Source organism: Elephantulus edwardii, unplaced genomic scaffold, assembly GCF_000299155.1.
Source record: "Elephantulus edwardii isolate Elephantulus edwardi_28Jun2011 unplaced genomic scaffold, EleEdw1.0 scaffold00048, whole genome shotgun sequence".
Lineage (NCBI taxonomy): Eukaryota > Metazoa > Chordata > Mammalia > Macroscelidea > Macroscelididae > Elephantulus > Elephantulus edwardii.
Genome location: NW_006399798.1, coordinates 3,347,363 through 3,362,590, shown reverse-complemented (window position 1 = coordinate 3,362,590; position 15,228 = coordinate 3,347,363). Strand labels below are relative to the sequence as shown.

Sequence of the window (15,228 nt, the reverse complement as noted above, 5' to 3'; positions counted from 1 at the left end):
ATTGCTGGGTTATACAGTAAATCTATGTTTAGAAATTGCCAAACTGGTTTTTATTTTCTTCAACTATTTTTCGAAAGCATTTGCACCACCAGCAATGTATGAGGGTTTGAGTTTCTCCACATCCTTCCTAACACTTGTTATCTGTTATCTTAGGAGGTAGTTTTAACAAACAGAAGCGTATTCCCTCTCTTTCTGGGAGAAGGGCAGTGTGAACTCAGGGTGCTGGTTCCAGGGAAAGGCCCAGCAGTCCCTGGAGATCTGTGTGTCTTGACATCAATCTTTTCCAGGATTTACGAAATTCAATGACAATAATTCCAGAACTAAGGTGTCTCTGATTTAGGCCAAGGCCTTTTTAATCACCTGACACACATCTGAGAGCTGGACAATAGGGAAGACAGAAGAAGTGATGCCTTTAAACGGTGGTGCTGGAGAAGAGCACTGATACCCCAGTTTCTTTGCCAAAGAACAAACAGATGTCTTGGGGAAAATGCACCCAGTGCTGCTTGGAGGCAAAGCTTACAAGGCTCTCTCACACTGTGGGCATGTTGCCGGGAGAGGCAACATTATGTGAGAGCAATATTATGCTTGGGAAGAGGGTCAGTGGAAGAGGAAGACTCTCAACCAGAAGGACTGACCGTGCAGAGATCAGGAACTCAGCGGATAGGACAGGGTTCCGGTTTGTTGTTCACAGAGTTGCTATGACTCCTACTGGACTTGACCATAACCCGACCATCACCACCGCCAGTGTCCCAGTGCTGGGCCCAGGCGCCCACGTGCCCAGCTCCTCCTTGGTGCTGGTACTGAAGCTCCCCCTCCTCTCCTTGCATTCATCGCGCCACTCCTTTTACCTTTTTAGAGATACAAGGCTGCAGGCCACACCCAGGAAACCCTTATATGATGGGATGGTGCTGCTGGAGGCCACTGTCACAGCCTCAGGGTCATCAACCCTACAGAGTGATGCTGTGCTGAGCATGGGTAAGAGCAGATATCCAGCAGGTACGTGACCACAGAGGAGGCAGGACGACGGGAAAGGGAAGCAGTGCCAGGGAGCTGGCTGATCTCAGGATGGGGTGGGGGCTCCTGTGTCCTCTACGAGGTCCAACCGGGAGCCGTCAGGCAATTCTGACTCATGGAGACCCCTGGGCTCAGAGTACAATGCGTTACAGCCTGTCAGGGGCTGAATTTTCAAAAGCAGTTCACCAGGTCTTTCTTCCGCGACACCCCTACCTCCAAGCAAATGGCGAGCAGCCCAGCACTGTAACCCCTGTGCCACCAGGAACTCCCCACAACGTGCACTAGTCATGGTCCAGTCCATTGCAGTGCTGTGTCATGGTTAGAGACGGCCGATCCAAATCCACGCACTGGCGTACCTTGTTTTATTAGTACTGTGTTTTGTTTTAACAAATGAAAAGTTTGTGGAAGCCCAGCACTGACTAAGCCTACCAGTGCCATTTCCCCACCAGCAAGTGCTGAAGTTTGTCCTCACAATGTTTCAAACTTTTTTATCATGCTATGTTTTCCTTCTCCCCAAACACGACTGCCTACCTAGCGGACCTTAAAATCAGAACCCAATCCACTGCCATCGAGTCCATGCCGACTCTTGGCGGTACCCACAGGTTTCCGAGGGTGTCAATCTGGATGAACCCAACATCCTCCTTCAGAGCAGTGGGTGGACTTGAACTGCTGACTGATTACTCCTTCAGCAGCCCGACACTTAACCCACCACGCCACCAGGTAAACACAACTTCCACACACATTCAAAACGCAAACTCAGCTGCTGTCACGCTGACTCGAACCCTCCAGCAGGTTTTTGAACTGTAAATGTAGCCGAGGGGGACTGCTCCCCTTTCTCCTGTGGAGATGCTGCTGGTGCGAGTTGCGACAGCACAATTGTAACGACTAAACCAAATCTGTGTGATTTGCTTTGCTGAGAGAATCACTTGACTGCAGTCGCCTGGACTGAATCTGCACTGTCTCCGAGGTTGGCCAGCTTTTGATACCCTTGGAGGGAGGGAGGAAAAGATAGAGAAATGAAGAAGAGGAGAGGAGGACGGGAGGAGGGCAAGGGGAGTTATCAGCTCCCTCACGTCCTCTGAACTTCAGGCTCAGTGAACCACGCAGCCCTTGAGCCAAAGCCAGCCCACCATACTTGGTTTTACACGTTTCCCTGGCACTCAGCCTTATTGGTTCCTTGAGATGGGCTACGAGGGCCAGCTCAGGAGCTGCCACAGAGATTGTTCGGCCAGCAAAGCGGACAGTATTTACCTTTTACAGAAAAAGCTTTTCAACCCCGTCTCTGTCTCTACATACGCAACTGCAATAGTCTCTAAAGCGGAGAATGAACTCCAGGACCCCAGCCCTCCCCAGTTCCCAGGTCCACAGGGAGCTACCCGCTCTCTCCTGCTCTCCTCGTTCTCTCTTGCTCTATAAAACAGGGACTGGCAGGGACCCACGTGGGTCAGTGGTCACCTTTTGGAAGCAGGCTGCCAGACTTTTTTTTCTGAGGTGCCTCTGGCTGGATTTGAACTGCCAACTTCTGGTCAGTAGCCAGGTACTTAGCCATCTGTGCCACTGAGGGCCTCTAACGGTTCAGATTCAGTCACCCACTGCCATGGAGTTAGAACCGACTCATCGCTCACCCTCCACTGGGCTTCTGAAGCTGTAAACCAGAGGCCTCCTCTCTCCCTCCGTGGACGCTGCTGGTGGACTGCAATGACGAGGGCAGGGCGGCCCTGGGTCAGCAGTGCCTCTCCTGTGGACAGGACGCCGCCCCAGAGCCAGTGCTCTGAGGTGACGCCGCCGGTGACCGGGTTTCCCTTGATCTCTCAGCCAGGAGCTGAGCAACACTGATGCTTCCCTGGAAGAGCGTCCACTTGCCCCCGGACGTCCCAGGAAGCCCAGAGTGCTTTGTTGACCTGGAGTTCCCATCTGGGCTTGTGCAAGTCACAAGGACATATACAGTCCCTGCTCTAAAGGTGAGATGAGCACCTCGGTCCACAGCATGGTGAGAGGACAACACACCCAGCCGCGTGCCAGGTGTCGTAGACCCGCCCTGCGTGAGGAGGACTTCTCACCTCAGGGTCTGGAGGGTAGGTCACCGTCACCAGGCCCCCCTGGCTGTGCTTGGACCACCGACCTCCAGGTTCCCAGGTGAGGACCCATCCAGGGACTCGGCAGAAGAGGCTTACACACCCACTGGGGTCCAGTCAACTCTGACTCATGGTGACTCTGAGTGACAGGGTGGAACTGACCAATGGGTGTTTAAGGCTGGTGGCAACTCTCTCGTCTCCACCAAATCAGGACTGGCTCAGAGCCAACCCTCCAGTGGGCTTTCTGAGGCTGTCAATCACCCGGGAGGAGAGTACTCATCCTTCTCCCACGGAGCCACTGGTCAGTGGGAACCACTAGGGCCTTCCATGTGGCAAAAGGCCGGCTGTTCTCAATCACAAGGAGCTCCAAGGGAGAAAGGGGGACAGGCTGGTTCCATACCGATTCCAGCCTCGGACACCGGACCCCAACGGAGGTCACCCAGAGGCAAAGCAATGCAACGGCAGAGCGTCTGGCTTGGGTTTTTGGCCATCCTACTGAGGCGGACTGCCGGAGCTCTCGCGCGCTGAGCAGGTGGTGGGTTCAGGGTGCTAAACTGGGCTTCAGTGAGCAGCCCCGCACCTGACCGCTGTGACACCAGGGACCGCTGTGACACCAGGGCTCGTGGGAAGAGGCCTGATCCCAGGACAGCAGAGGCCCAGTGGTCTCTGAGTAAACACGAAGGCCCACTGATGGGGCGTGTGGTGTGAGGACGCAGCACGAAGTATAGGACACAGCACGCAGCCCGACACAGCACACAGCCTGACAGAGCACGCAGCCTGACACAATGTAAGGCCATACGACACAGCACGACACAGCACACAGCCTGACACAGCACGCAGCTTGACACAGTGTGAGGGCATACGACACAGCGCAACACAGCACACAGCCTGACATAGCACACAGCCCGACACAGCACCCAGTGTGAGGACATACGACACAGCACACAGCCTGACACAGTGTGAGGACACACGACACAGCCTGACACAGGCCCCAGTTAAGTTTTATGTATTTACCATGATGACACTCTCGCTTTCAACATAGCGTCTGAAACTCTTGCAAGCGCTTCCTGGCTTCCTGGAGAAACTGCTGGTGCATCTTCTTCTGCTCTAGGATCTGCTGCCGGCGGTCCTGGAGAATCGGACTGTGCCTGTTGCTGTCGAGAATGCTGATGGCCGAGAGGGAGCTGGTGGAGGGTCTCTGCGACCCCTCCTGACCCTGGACTTGCAGGGATGAGGGTTGCGACTGTGCTGGCCTCTGTGGCCTCTTCTCTTCCTCCAGCTGAGTGCTGAGGGGGGCTTCCAGGTTCATCTTGGGGTGTTCCGGCTGCTTCTGCCTCCTCCACTCCATGTCCCAGGCCAACAAGCGTTTTGGCTCTACCAAGCCTCTCCCTCTGGCTTGTTCACGGAGGTGCCGCTGATGCGGAGGGGTCCCTCCCGTCATGGCTGTTTTGGGGGGCTCTTGTCTAGCCTCCGAGAGCAGGCTTTCCTCGACAGAGACACTGGCCTTGGAAAACGAGGCTCTGTCTGGGCTCTCTGGTCGTGTGTTGGACACACTGCTTTTCTCTTCAAAAAGACACTTACCCAACCGGCAGTACTTCTGGGTCTCAATCCGGTCCAGCAGCCTCTTCAGCTCGGTTCTGGAAGGCGTGTGGTGGGCCTCCACGGGGTAGCTGTGCTTCCTGGCCAGCGCCCTCTCTCCTGTGGTCTCGCACTGGGCCTCACTTCTTGGCTCTTCTATGGTCCTGCGGCCCCGTGCACAGCTGGGACCCGGCCCCTCCCTGCTCCTAAGCTCAAGGTGGATCCGCAGATGGTCCCTCAGCTTCTGATGGTTGTTAAACAACTCCTGGAAGGCAGCCGCGACCTCCCTCTGCCACCTCATCACGTCCCCGAGCTTGTCCGGGGGAGGCGTTGACACGGCTCTGCTTCTGAGGGACGGCCACAGCCGCTGGAGACCCTTCCCTCCGTCTTCCGGCCACGCGTCCGGATGCCTGTGCTTCGGGCTGACCATCACCAGGGCCTCGCCCGTGTCCATCTGCCGCCTCCTGTCCCGGAACCACTCTCTTTCCTCCCCCCGCTGGGTACTGTCAGAGAGGACACGGAGTTTGTCTACTTCTGCCGCTCTGCCTGGCCGGGGGCCTTGGGGCTGGCCACCTCGAGTGGTCGTCCCGGATGATCCTTGCCTGCCTTTTCTCTTCTTAGGGGGGCTGGGGGCAGACCGGGTCACACCTGCGGCGCCGGTGGTCGGCCGCTTCCCTGAGCCTGCAGCCTTCTTCGGGGGCTTGCTGGACCATGGCAGCCGTCTGCTCAGCCCTTCCCTGTGCGTCTCTTCCCTGGAGACCAATCGGCACTTCTCCCTGGTCCTCTGTGGCCTGGTGGCTGCTCGCAGGGTGGGATCCTGCAGGTCCAGCTGGCTGTCCTCCGTGCAGCCGCCTGCCATGCCCAGCAGATGCAGCAAGTACAGCCATCCGAGGCCCCTGTGCTGCCTCCTGACCACCGGCCATGCAGAGCTCAACTCCTTGGCCAGGCGCTGCAGCTGCAGCCTCTTCCACGACTGCAGGTCAGGTCTCCAGCCTTCGGCCACGTCGCCCCTCTCCCGGCCCGGCTGCAGGCATGGCTGCCGTCTCGAGGGCAGCACTTCTTCCTCGGGGCAGCGGCCCGGCCAGTCGGCACGCTCCAGACCTCTCTTCATTCTGAGAGCTGTGTAGACACCACTTCCGAGGGAAGGTGGACGTGGACTGGGCCTGGGGTGGAGGCTCGCGAGGCCTTGGGGCTCAGGGGCCACAGATGACGTGGCAGTTCCAGGCCAAACCTACGAGGACAGGAGGACACACTGCCTTCCAGAACACGGACAGGCTGAGCGAGGCCCTGAGACCAGTGCCCACAGTTCTCAGTGCAGGGACCTTCTACACGGTCCCCAACACCCACCCAAGGTCACTCCGCAGCTCCCAGCTGTTCCCTCAGCGTGGGACACCGTCTCCCAGGGGACAGCAGGCAAGTCTGCAGACCCTCCAGTGACTACAGCGGGGGTATGGGGGAACAGAGCCCTTGGAGCCGATGGGCAGAGCCAAGGACACAGGTCGGCATCCCAGAGTGCACAAGAGTGGCCACCAGACTGTCCAGGTGCGGACAGCCCGAGGAAGCCGAGGGGGCTCTGAGCCTCCTGAGGGGGGCTGCTCATCAAAGCAGGGGAGGAGGCCGCAGAGGCTGCTGGGTGGGTGTGCAGGTGCGAGTGGAGGGTAGGAACGTGTGAGCTGTGTTGTGTGTGCAGTGCTTCTGGACGTATGTATGTGACTGTATTACGTGCTTAGGTAAAGGGTAACAGCAGCACAGGTAAATGAACACACGTGAACGTATTATGCGCCAAGTGTGTGGTGTGTGTGAATGTGTGATATGCACACCGCATACACGTGTGGACGCATTATGTGGAGTGCGTGTGAATGTTGTCTGTGTTGTGTGTACGATGCACGTATTGTGTGAATGAGTCGTGTGTGTGCTGTGTACGCGGACAGGACATACGCGGAGTGTGCGAGCACTGCACGGATGTGGTATGTTAGGCATGTACTAAGCGTGTATGCATGCTGTCCGTACACACATATACTGTATTACGTGTGTGAGTGCTTACGTGTTGTGTGTGTTGAACGCGTCATGTGTGCACTTAGTATGTACGTCTGCTCTGTGTGTGCACATCAACTTTGACCCACTACAGGGTGTCCCATTCTCCCCTTGTGACCCTTTTCCAGACCTCTCTGGCCTCAGGAGGGCTTGAGTTCAGGAGGCTTCCTTGGGAAGCATGCAGTTTGGGGAAGCACTGCTGTTGCCGCCTGCAGCTAACGTCACTGTCCACTCTGGGGAATAGCGGGGCTGCTTCTTGGGCAGTGCAGATGCCAAGGCCTACAGGACGCCCCCTAACCTTCCTCTCTCTCACATCAGGAACCAGGCTGAGCAATGTCAAAGGAGACACCTTGACCTCTTGCAGCTACTATTTCCTGGGCAGAAGCCCTGGGGAGCACAGCTATGCAGTGGCCCTTTGAGGCAAGAAGTTATGGTCAACACTTTCAGAGATGGGGAAACTGAGGCCAGAAGCAATTAAGAAAGCTAACCAGATTACACAGGTAGGCGCTTTAGTGTCTTCTGGCTCTTCCCAGTTTTTGGCAAATCAGAGTGAACAAGTACACACAGAGAATGGTGATTCGTATTACTGGCTATAGGTACATCAACTTACACGCTGGGGAGAGGAAGGAGAGAGGCTGAGCACTCAAGGCAGAGACTGAGGTGTTGACGAAAGGGCCCCAGTAAATCATGGGGAAAGAACAGTCTTCAACAGATGGTGCTAGGACAACTGGGGGGTCCCAATGTCAAGAGAGCAATCTAGATCCTTACCTCACATCATACAGAAAACAAAATCAAAAGGGGTCCCAGACCTTGATGCAAGGTCTAAATCATAAACATGGAGAAGAACCTGGAGGTGTTGTTCTTTGTGCATTGGGTTAAGCAGAGCTTCCTTGGACATGACACCAAAGGAACAAGATATAGAAGAAGAAGTGAAGAGACTGGTCTCAGGGATGAGAACCTCCGGCACTTTGGAACACCAACAAGAAAGCGAAAAGTTGAGCCACGATCTGGAACAAAATTCCCAAAGAAGGACTTGAATCCAGAATCGATAACTCGTACAGCTCAATAATCCCACACATCTCATTGCCATCCAATCGGACTCGACTCCGAGCTGACCTTCCAGCAGGTCTCCAAGGCTTCAAGTGCCCAGAAGCAGTTTGCACATCTCTTTCCTGCAGAGCTCTGGGCGGGTTCAAGGCGGCAGAGAGACATGTCTTTGGGTCAGGAGCACACTCACCAAGGACGACACCACCAGAGAGCCCTTAATTCAGTAAGAACCCGCCCTCCAAACCACTCACTGCTCTCAAGGAGGAACTGACTCTCCAGTGGGTTTTCAGAGGCTGTAAATCCCTCGAAAGAAAAGTGCCCATCTTTCACGCTCAGGGCAGCTGGTGGACTTGAATTGCCTATGTTTGGATTGGCAATACAATTCCCTACTACTAGGTGACCAGAGCTCCGGTAACAAGAGGGAAATGAGTAATCCAACTTAAAAAATAAGCAAAATATTTAAAATATTTAAACAAAGAAGATACAAATATGGCTCACAATACATAAAAAGCTATCCACTATCAACAGTCATTCTGAGTTCATCAAACACACCACTCTCTCACCTTCTCTTTCTCTGCTCTGCACAGGGAGACACAGACCTCAGTGAGGGTGCTTCTCTCTCTTGTTCAAGGCAGATCCTGACCAAGGAGATGTGGGCTGGGAACCACCCAGGGAACCAGCAGCTCCCAGGGGTCTCACACACTCCAATCTGGTCCCTGAGCACCTCATGTCCGGGGACATCCCCACTCAGGGTGAGGTCCATGACTGCTCTGGGAATGGATGCCTCCCCATCCTAAGCCTCCTCTCTAGCTGAGCCTCCCTCCAGCTGCCCCCATCTCTGCGGCATCCAGAACACCCTGCCTGTCTCCACAGGACCCCAGAGCTCATGCCTGCTGACACCTGTTCCTCAAAATACCCAAAAAGAGACACAGAAAGATGTCCACGGCGCCAATCTTCCAGAGGGGGAGTCTTGCCATATAATTGAAGCTCTTCTTCCCATAAAGCTAAACATCCTCCTCCTCTTCAAGGGCCACGAGAACACATATAATTAGATCTTTTTTTAGGGAGGACTCCAGATCCTCTTTGGGACCATAACACAGAGATTCCCTCGAGAGCGAGTTAAGCTCTGTTGGTTGTTCGATGACGGCTGAGGAAGGTCGAGGCCCGGGCATTGTCGCTCACCGTGTTGGAACAAGCTGTCAGGGGCCGTGAGAAGGGCTACATGCCTCAAATGTCATCAATAGTGTGGGAGAGTGGGGCAGACGGTGCCTCTTTTGCTGTTACATTTTCACCAAAACTAGAAATCTTTCATTAAAACCAAAACATCAGAGAGTTCCCCCAAAGCGAATGACCCCAGAACGCACATCGGTTCTTTAAAAAACTTGTTAAAGCTTCTTTTCTCATCCACAGGAGCCCTGGTGCACTGTGGGCTAAGTTTTGGGCTGCTAACTGAAAGGTCTGCAGTTCAAATCCTCTCAGCTCTGCGTGAGACAAACGTGGCTCCAGGCCCCAGTGTGTGGGAGGTGGGCAGACCCCACAGTGGCCGTCTGCGTGCAGATGACCGAGAGGCCCAGGAGGAACCGAGACAAGCCCTGAGCACCCAAGGACACTTCTGTGCGCCTTCCGTGTGAGCCTTCAGGACAACCAGACGGCCAGCGTGAGACTCTGTGACCACATCTAGCCCCAGGGATCAGCCAAAACCCCAGACACCTCAAGACGAAGGGTCAGTCCGCTCTGTGCGCCAGGGCTCACGGCCAGACGTGTGTGAAGAGCGTCCGACAGCTAAGGAGCACCCGTGTGTTAGCCGTGGCCAGTCAGGTGACGTATGCCAAAAAGACTCCCTTCAGAACCAAACTACACCTGTTCACACGAGCAGCCTCGGCAAAACCGAACCCATAGGGAAGAAGAATCGCTTTACCGGAGAGCAGAGAGCTGTGTGTCCCCCAGAAAAGACTCAGCTGTGACAGGAGGGGCTGGCAGGTGCGTCTGTGGCCACAATGTCCAAGAGTAGAAAAAAAACAGGACAAAATAACAAGATGAACCCAAGCCTCAACGACCCTGAGACCAGAACGAGACAGTGCTCCTGTCACTGACCACACAGACTGGACCACTAGACAGCTCGCGACAGCTCGCGACACAATGGGGGAGAAATGCGGAACAAGACGCAAAAATCACAGAAAAGACCACACTTACTGCTCTAATATAGTCCACGGGAACCCCCAGACTGCGAGCCTTGGACACCCTTCAAACTGGGGACTGAAACCACCCCCGTGAAGAGCCTTCAGCCAAACGGGCTGGTGAAGTGAACGGTTACAACCGGGGCAGCATACTCCTCCAAACAGTCAACCGGACGAGATCAAAAGGCAGCGTTTGCCCTAAAACAAAGCTCAGAAGCCGGAAGGGACAGGAAAGGACAAGTGGAGGCAGGAAGTCCAAGGAGGAGCTGGGTAGAGTGCTGCTGAAGTGAGGGGGTGACAGCCAACGTCACCAGATGAAACGTGTACACACTCACACGAGAAACTAGAGTGCTCTCTAAACTTCCACCTCACGCCACAGCAAAATGACAAACAAAACACAAAGAAAAGGCAGGTCACAGATGGAATCCCAAGGCTGTGCATGCAGGCTGGGGCAGGACACCCACAGCAAACGCACAGGCACACGGCACCCTGTGACCCAGGGCAAACTTCTGGGAGCCTCAGTTTCCTCATCTGTAAAACGGGGCTAAGGAACCCTGGTGGTTCAGTGCTTAAGTGCTCAACTATTTCTATAAAAATTACAGCCTTGGTAATCTTGTGGGACAGTTTTACTTAAAGGCAACAATTTTCCTTTCCTTTTTTTCTGGGGCTTCGTCTGACATACTTTGGACATGTTGCAAGGAGAGACAGCTCTTTGGAGAGGGACATCATGCTGGGTAGAGTAGAGGGACAGCACAGGAGGGGAAGACCCTCTATGAGGTGGATTGATTCAGTGACTAGGGTAATCGGGATGGGTGTGTCAGAGGCAATGAGATTGGCACAGGACAGAGCAGGGTTTAGGGCTGTTGTACATAGGGTCGCTATGAGTCGCAAACGACTCGACAGCACATAACAACAACAACAAAAATTTTATTTTACTACTTTTTTGTATATGTACCGTCAAATCAGATCTGACTGGTACAGGAGGAGATTGCCCCTCCTTCTTCAGCAGAGCATCTGGTGGATTTGAACTGCCCACCTCTGGCATTGCCTTTTATTCTTTAGATGGGGATACAATGGCAGAGGTCAAGCCACACACTGGCTCTCACCACCGTCAGGGGTCACTGTGTCTGACTCGGAGGGAGCCCATGTGACAGAGTGGAACTGTCCCCGAGGGTCTGGTAGGCTGGACCGAAGCAGATGTCCAGGTCGTGGTGCTGCTTCACCACTGCACCACCAGGGCTCCTCTGCTGGCCACTAGAAGGGAACTGTTTGTGGAGGGGAGGGGCTACTCACTGTGTGTCTCCAGAGGGCTGAACTAGACCACCACGAGCACATTAGAGTGGGCGAGACTGGCTGGCCAGGAGGCTGGACTTTCTACAGGGCTGTCTTGAAATCATAAGGCTGACTTGGTAGGAAGTGAGATGCCCATCACTGGAAGCATTCAAGCAAAGTTTGGACAAAATCAACATCAGGCACAAGCTTAAGGACAAGCTGGACCCTACACTCTGGAAATGAACTCTGGCATCAACTGGCTGCCCAGCACCTCGGCCTCTGCCCAGGTGTCAACTCCCACCCTGATCTGGAAAGGTGGTTCTCACATGCTTATTCTGGTCAAGTGCGTCAGAACCCCACAGGGAGCCTCTGCACACCTGCAGTGGGGTTCTCCACCTGAGCCCTGAGGTGGGGTTAGGAATCTGCCCTCTCTCTGAGGCCTGGAAGGATGGGGTGCTGGGCATTCCTCTGAGTGAAAAAGCCGGCGGTCACCGCATCCCAGTCTGATGCCTGTGTCCTCTCCTCACTATGCTCACGAAGGGGGCCACAGACCGAGGTTTCCAGGTCCTGGACAGGGCACCTGGCTAGCCATGTGGACTGCTGATGCAGACCAAACTGGTGGCCGACCTAAAGTCTCCTGACCATGCCGCCCACCTGCCTCCCCCCAAACCTGGCTCAGGGTCCCAGAGCCCCCACTGCCCCCACACCGTTCATCCTCATGCTTGCTGTTCCCTCGCCCACATCCATTCCAATCTACAGCTTCCACGCGGCCTTCCAAATAAAACACAGCAGCCCCATGTGGCTTCTGGAGGTGCAGCCTGGAGACCTCCATAAGCCTCTCCCCAAAGGTACCCCAGGCCCATGCCCTACTGGAGACCTCATCAGACAACTGAGTACCGAAGGACCCCAGTCCACAGGGATGGGGTGGGTACACATCTCCCTGGCCCAGGGCAGGTGCGCTCGGGGTCCCCAGGGCCCACTGACCAAAGCTGGCTGGAACCTCAGCTTTCACCCCCACCAGCAGCGCAGCCTCTCCTCCGGCTGGTGAAGTGGCCGGCTGTGGCCATGGTAACCACAGAGGTGCAGTGCTGTGACATCAGGGCAGGGATGAATTCATGGCCAGTGACTGAGGCCAGCTGGTGGGTGGGGTCATCACAGCTGAATGACTTAACCACAGTGCTGTGGGGGCTCCCGCGGGGTATGTGGGGGCTGCAGGTGTGACAACCCTCAGTGTGCCAGCAGTGCTGGGCCGCTGCTCCTCCATTCCTCAGCCGCCTTGCAGGAGCGTGAGGACACTCCCTCTCTGCAGCGTCTGTCCTCTCCCTGAGCGGCCAGGCTGCCGAGGAGGTGGACCTCAAGGTCAGCGTCTGCAGTCCCTGCTACTGCAGAGCTCCTGCTCCAAGTCAGCGAGCACGGAGGGGACTCTTGCTTCCAATCGCTGCACAGATGCCGAGGCGTGGAGCTGAGCAGAGGCTGGGGGCTAGGACCCTGACGTCGCCCTCCTCTGTCGCCTCCTCACCGCATAAGACCTCAAACATTCACTGGCCGCCAGGCTGCAGGCCCCCACATATCGGGCAATGAGGCCACTTCCTTTGGAGAACACATCCTGGGCCCTAAGAAGTCCAAGAAACTGGGTCTGGGGGTTGTTTATTTTTTTTAAAAAAAAACCCAAAACTTTTTCTTGGGATTTGAGTGAAAGTTTCCCAAGCAAGTTGGTTTTCCACCCACTAGTCCATGCATATTTTACCTCATGCCATTGACAGCAGTCCCCTTCCCACTTCCTCCCTGTGGCTCTCATTTCGTCCTGCTGTCCTTTCCCTCCAGTCCTCGGAGCTCCATCCTTAAGCAAATGCTACCCTTCGATCTTGTAGGGTTGACTGTTCTCAGGAGTGCATCTCTCCCCCGTGTCGCCGTGTCACCCATCACCTTGCAATGCTGTCTACTGTGCGGCTGGAAGGTGAGTCACAGCTGAATTCAGTTAGTTCCTGGCTGAAAGGTGACCGAGGGGTCCAGCAGTCTGTCAGACCAGCAAGCTTTGTCTTTATTATTTCAACTCACGTTTCTTAATAAAGGAAACCGCAGGAATTTGGCTTAAACGGACTTAAATCTTGTGAGGTTCAAGTCTCACAGAGCTGCTCATGGCACAAGAATTCTCTGAGCTGGGCAGCAAGGGCCTGTGCGGAGGAAGTGTTAACTCAGGCCAGGAGGGGGTCTCCGCGGGCGATGACTCACCACTCTGTCCCCCTACTTCCTGGTCCTAGAGACACAAAGTCATGTGTCCATTTCTCCTTCCTGGAAACTGTTCCCCAGTGTCAGCTCTTCAGCACTGGCTTGTCTGCAGAAAGTTCTAGTGAGGAGGGCATGCAGCTGGCGGCCAGAAGACAGCCCGTAGAGCCTCTGACAAGGGGTCCTGGTGGCATGAAGTTAAGCACTCAGCTGTTAGACAAAAGGCTGGTGGTTTGAACCCACTGAGAGGCTCTGCGGAAGAAAAACCTGGCGACAGTCTCTCACATAAAAATGACAGCAAAGTGAGCCCCACAGGCCCGCTCCGTTCTGCCCCACAGACCCGCTCTGCGTCAGAATAGGGTAAAGTGAACAGCAGCCCCAGAAGGAAGGGTCGCACGCAGCCGTGGTCGCATAGTCGGTGAGCATGTGCCTGCTACCTAGAAAGTCAGTGGTTTAAACCTACTCAAAGGCACAGCAGAAGAAAAGACCTGGCAATCAGCTCCTGTAAAGAGTACAGCCAAGAAAGCCCTATGACCTACGACCCTCAGGTCACAGCAGTTGTGCCATCTCACATGGGGGCTGCTGAGTTAGTCAACTCGAAGACTTCTTCCCACAACTGCAGCAACAGAAGAAAGGATAGCAAGCCCGTTCAGCTGTTAACTGAAAGGTCAGAAGTTCGAATCCACCCATTGGCTCTAGGCGAGAAAGACTGATAGGACAGTTCTGTTCTGTCATCTGTGGTCACTGTGAGTGGGAATCAATCAGACAGCACTTAATAACCAACAGGGCTGTGACAACCTGTCAGACGTCACAGTCTGACAATCTCCACACTTAGAATATTACTCCCAGGCCATTCCCTGTCACCTCTGTAACTTCCACCTTCCAAATCTGTCTCCTTTCCCCCATAGGTTCTGCCACCCAATGCAGACCAAGCCCAGTTCAAAAAGTCTGGTCCATACTACTGTCAGCTGGAGTTAGATCTGAACTTGACCAAATTCTAAACTTCAAGTTCCACCTAGAAGAACGGATGTCCAGTGGAAGCAGCCAGCAGACGAGGACAGATAAGGGACGATCTCATGGACACAGAATGTCTAGAATGGCACACAAGAGAGACCTCAGCTTGTAAGCAGCTGTCCAGGGTCTCTCTGGGAGGGAGGTGAGGAGGAATCACAGATTGGGGTGCCCAGCTTCTGTTTTGCAGGTGGGAATTTAGGAAGTAGCTAATGGTGTAGTTGCACATGATGGATAAAATTTCTTGATGGGTGGTGGCGGTTGTTACGTGCCATCGAGTCGCCTGCAACTCATAGCGACCCTCAGTACAGCAGCTCTGAACCCTGTCCTGAGCCAGTCTCACTGTCTCCAACATACCCACTTCCATCACCCTAGTCACTGTGTCACTCTAGGGTCTTCCTCTCCTGCGCTGTCCCTCTACCCTTCCAAGGAAGATGTCCTTCTCCAAAGACTAGTCCCTCCTGGCCATGTGCCCAAAGTATGTGAGATGGAGCTTCAAAATCTTAGCCTCTAAGGAGAAACTTGTTTGTTCTCTTAGCAGTCCATGGTATATGCAATACCCTTCTCTAGCTCCACAACTCAAAGGCATCGATTCTTCTGTCATCCTTAGTCATTGCTGGGTGGTGTCAAGTCAGTTTCCAACTCGTGGGGCTCTCACGTGATGAGGTGGGGCTGCCCAGAGCAGTTTCCCGGCTGCAATCTTTATAGAAGCGAATTTCCAGTCTTTCTTCCTTGGAGTCGCTGAGCAGAGTCAAAATGCCAACTTTCCAGTTAGCAGCTGAGTGCTGAGTTGT

At 54.5% G+C, this 15,228-nt stretch overlaps 2 protein-coding genes across 2 annotated transcripts in view; both read right to left on the bottom strand.

The window, feature by feature from the left end:
* The window catches only part of LOC102864031 (metalloproteinase inhibitor 2-like), a 51,182-nt gene that overhangs the window by 24,493 nt on the left and 11,461 nt on the right, over positions 1-15,228 (bottom strand). The gene's annotated exons all lie outside the window — the stretch shown is intronic.
* Positions 4,123-5,778, bottom strand: LOC102870651 (protein DDC8 homolog). Its single transcript, XM_006886342.1, has one exon. The coding sequence runs from the start codon at positions 5,776-5,778 to the stop codon at positions 4,123-4,125; it is 1,656 nt and encodes a 551-aa protein (XP_006886404.1).

Excerpts from the sequence above, each read along its gene's own strand:
- LOC102870651 (XM_006886342.1), bottom strand. The coding sequence starts at position 5,778 with ATGAAGAGAGGTCTGGAGCGTGCCGACTGGCCGGGCCGCTGCCCCGAG.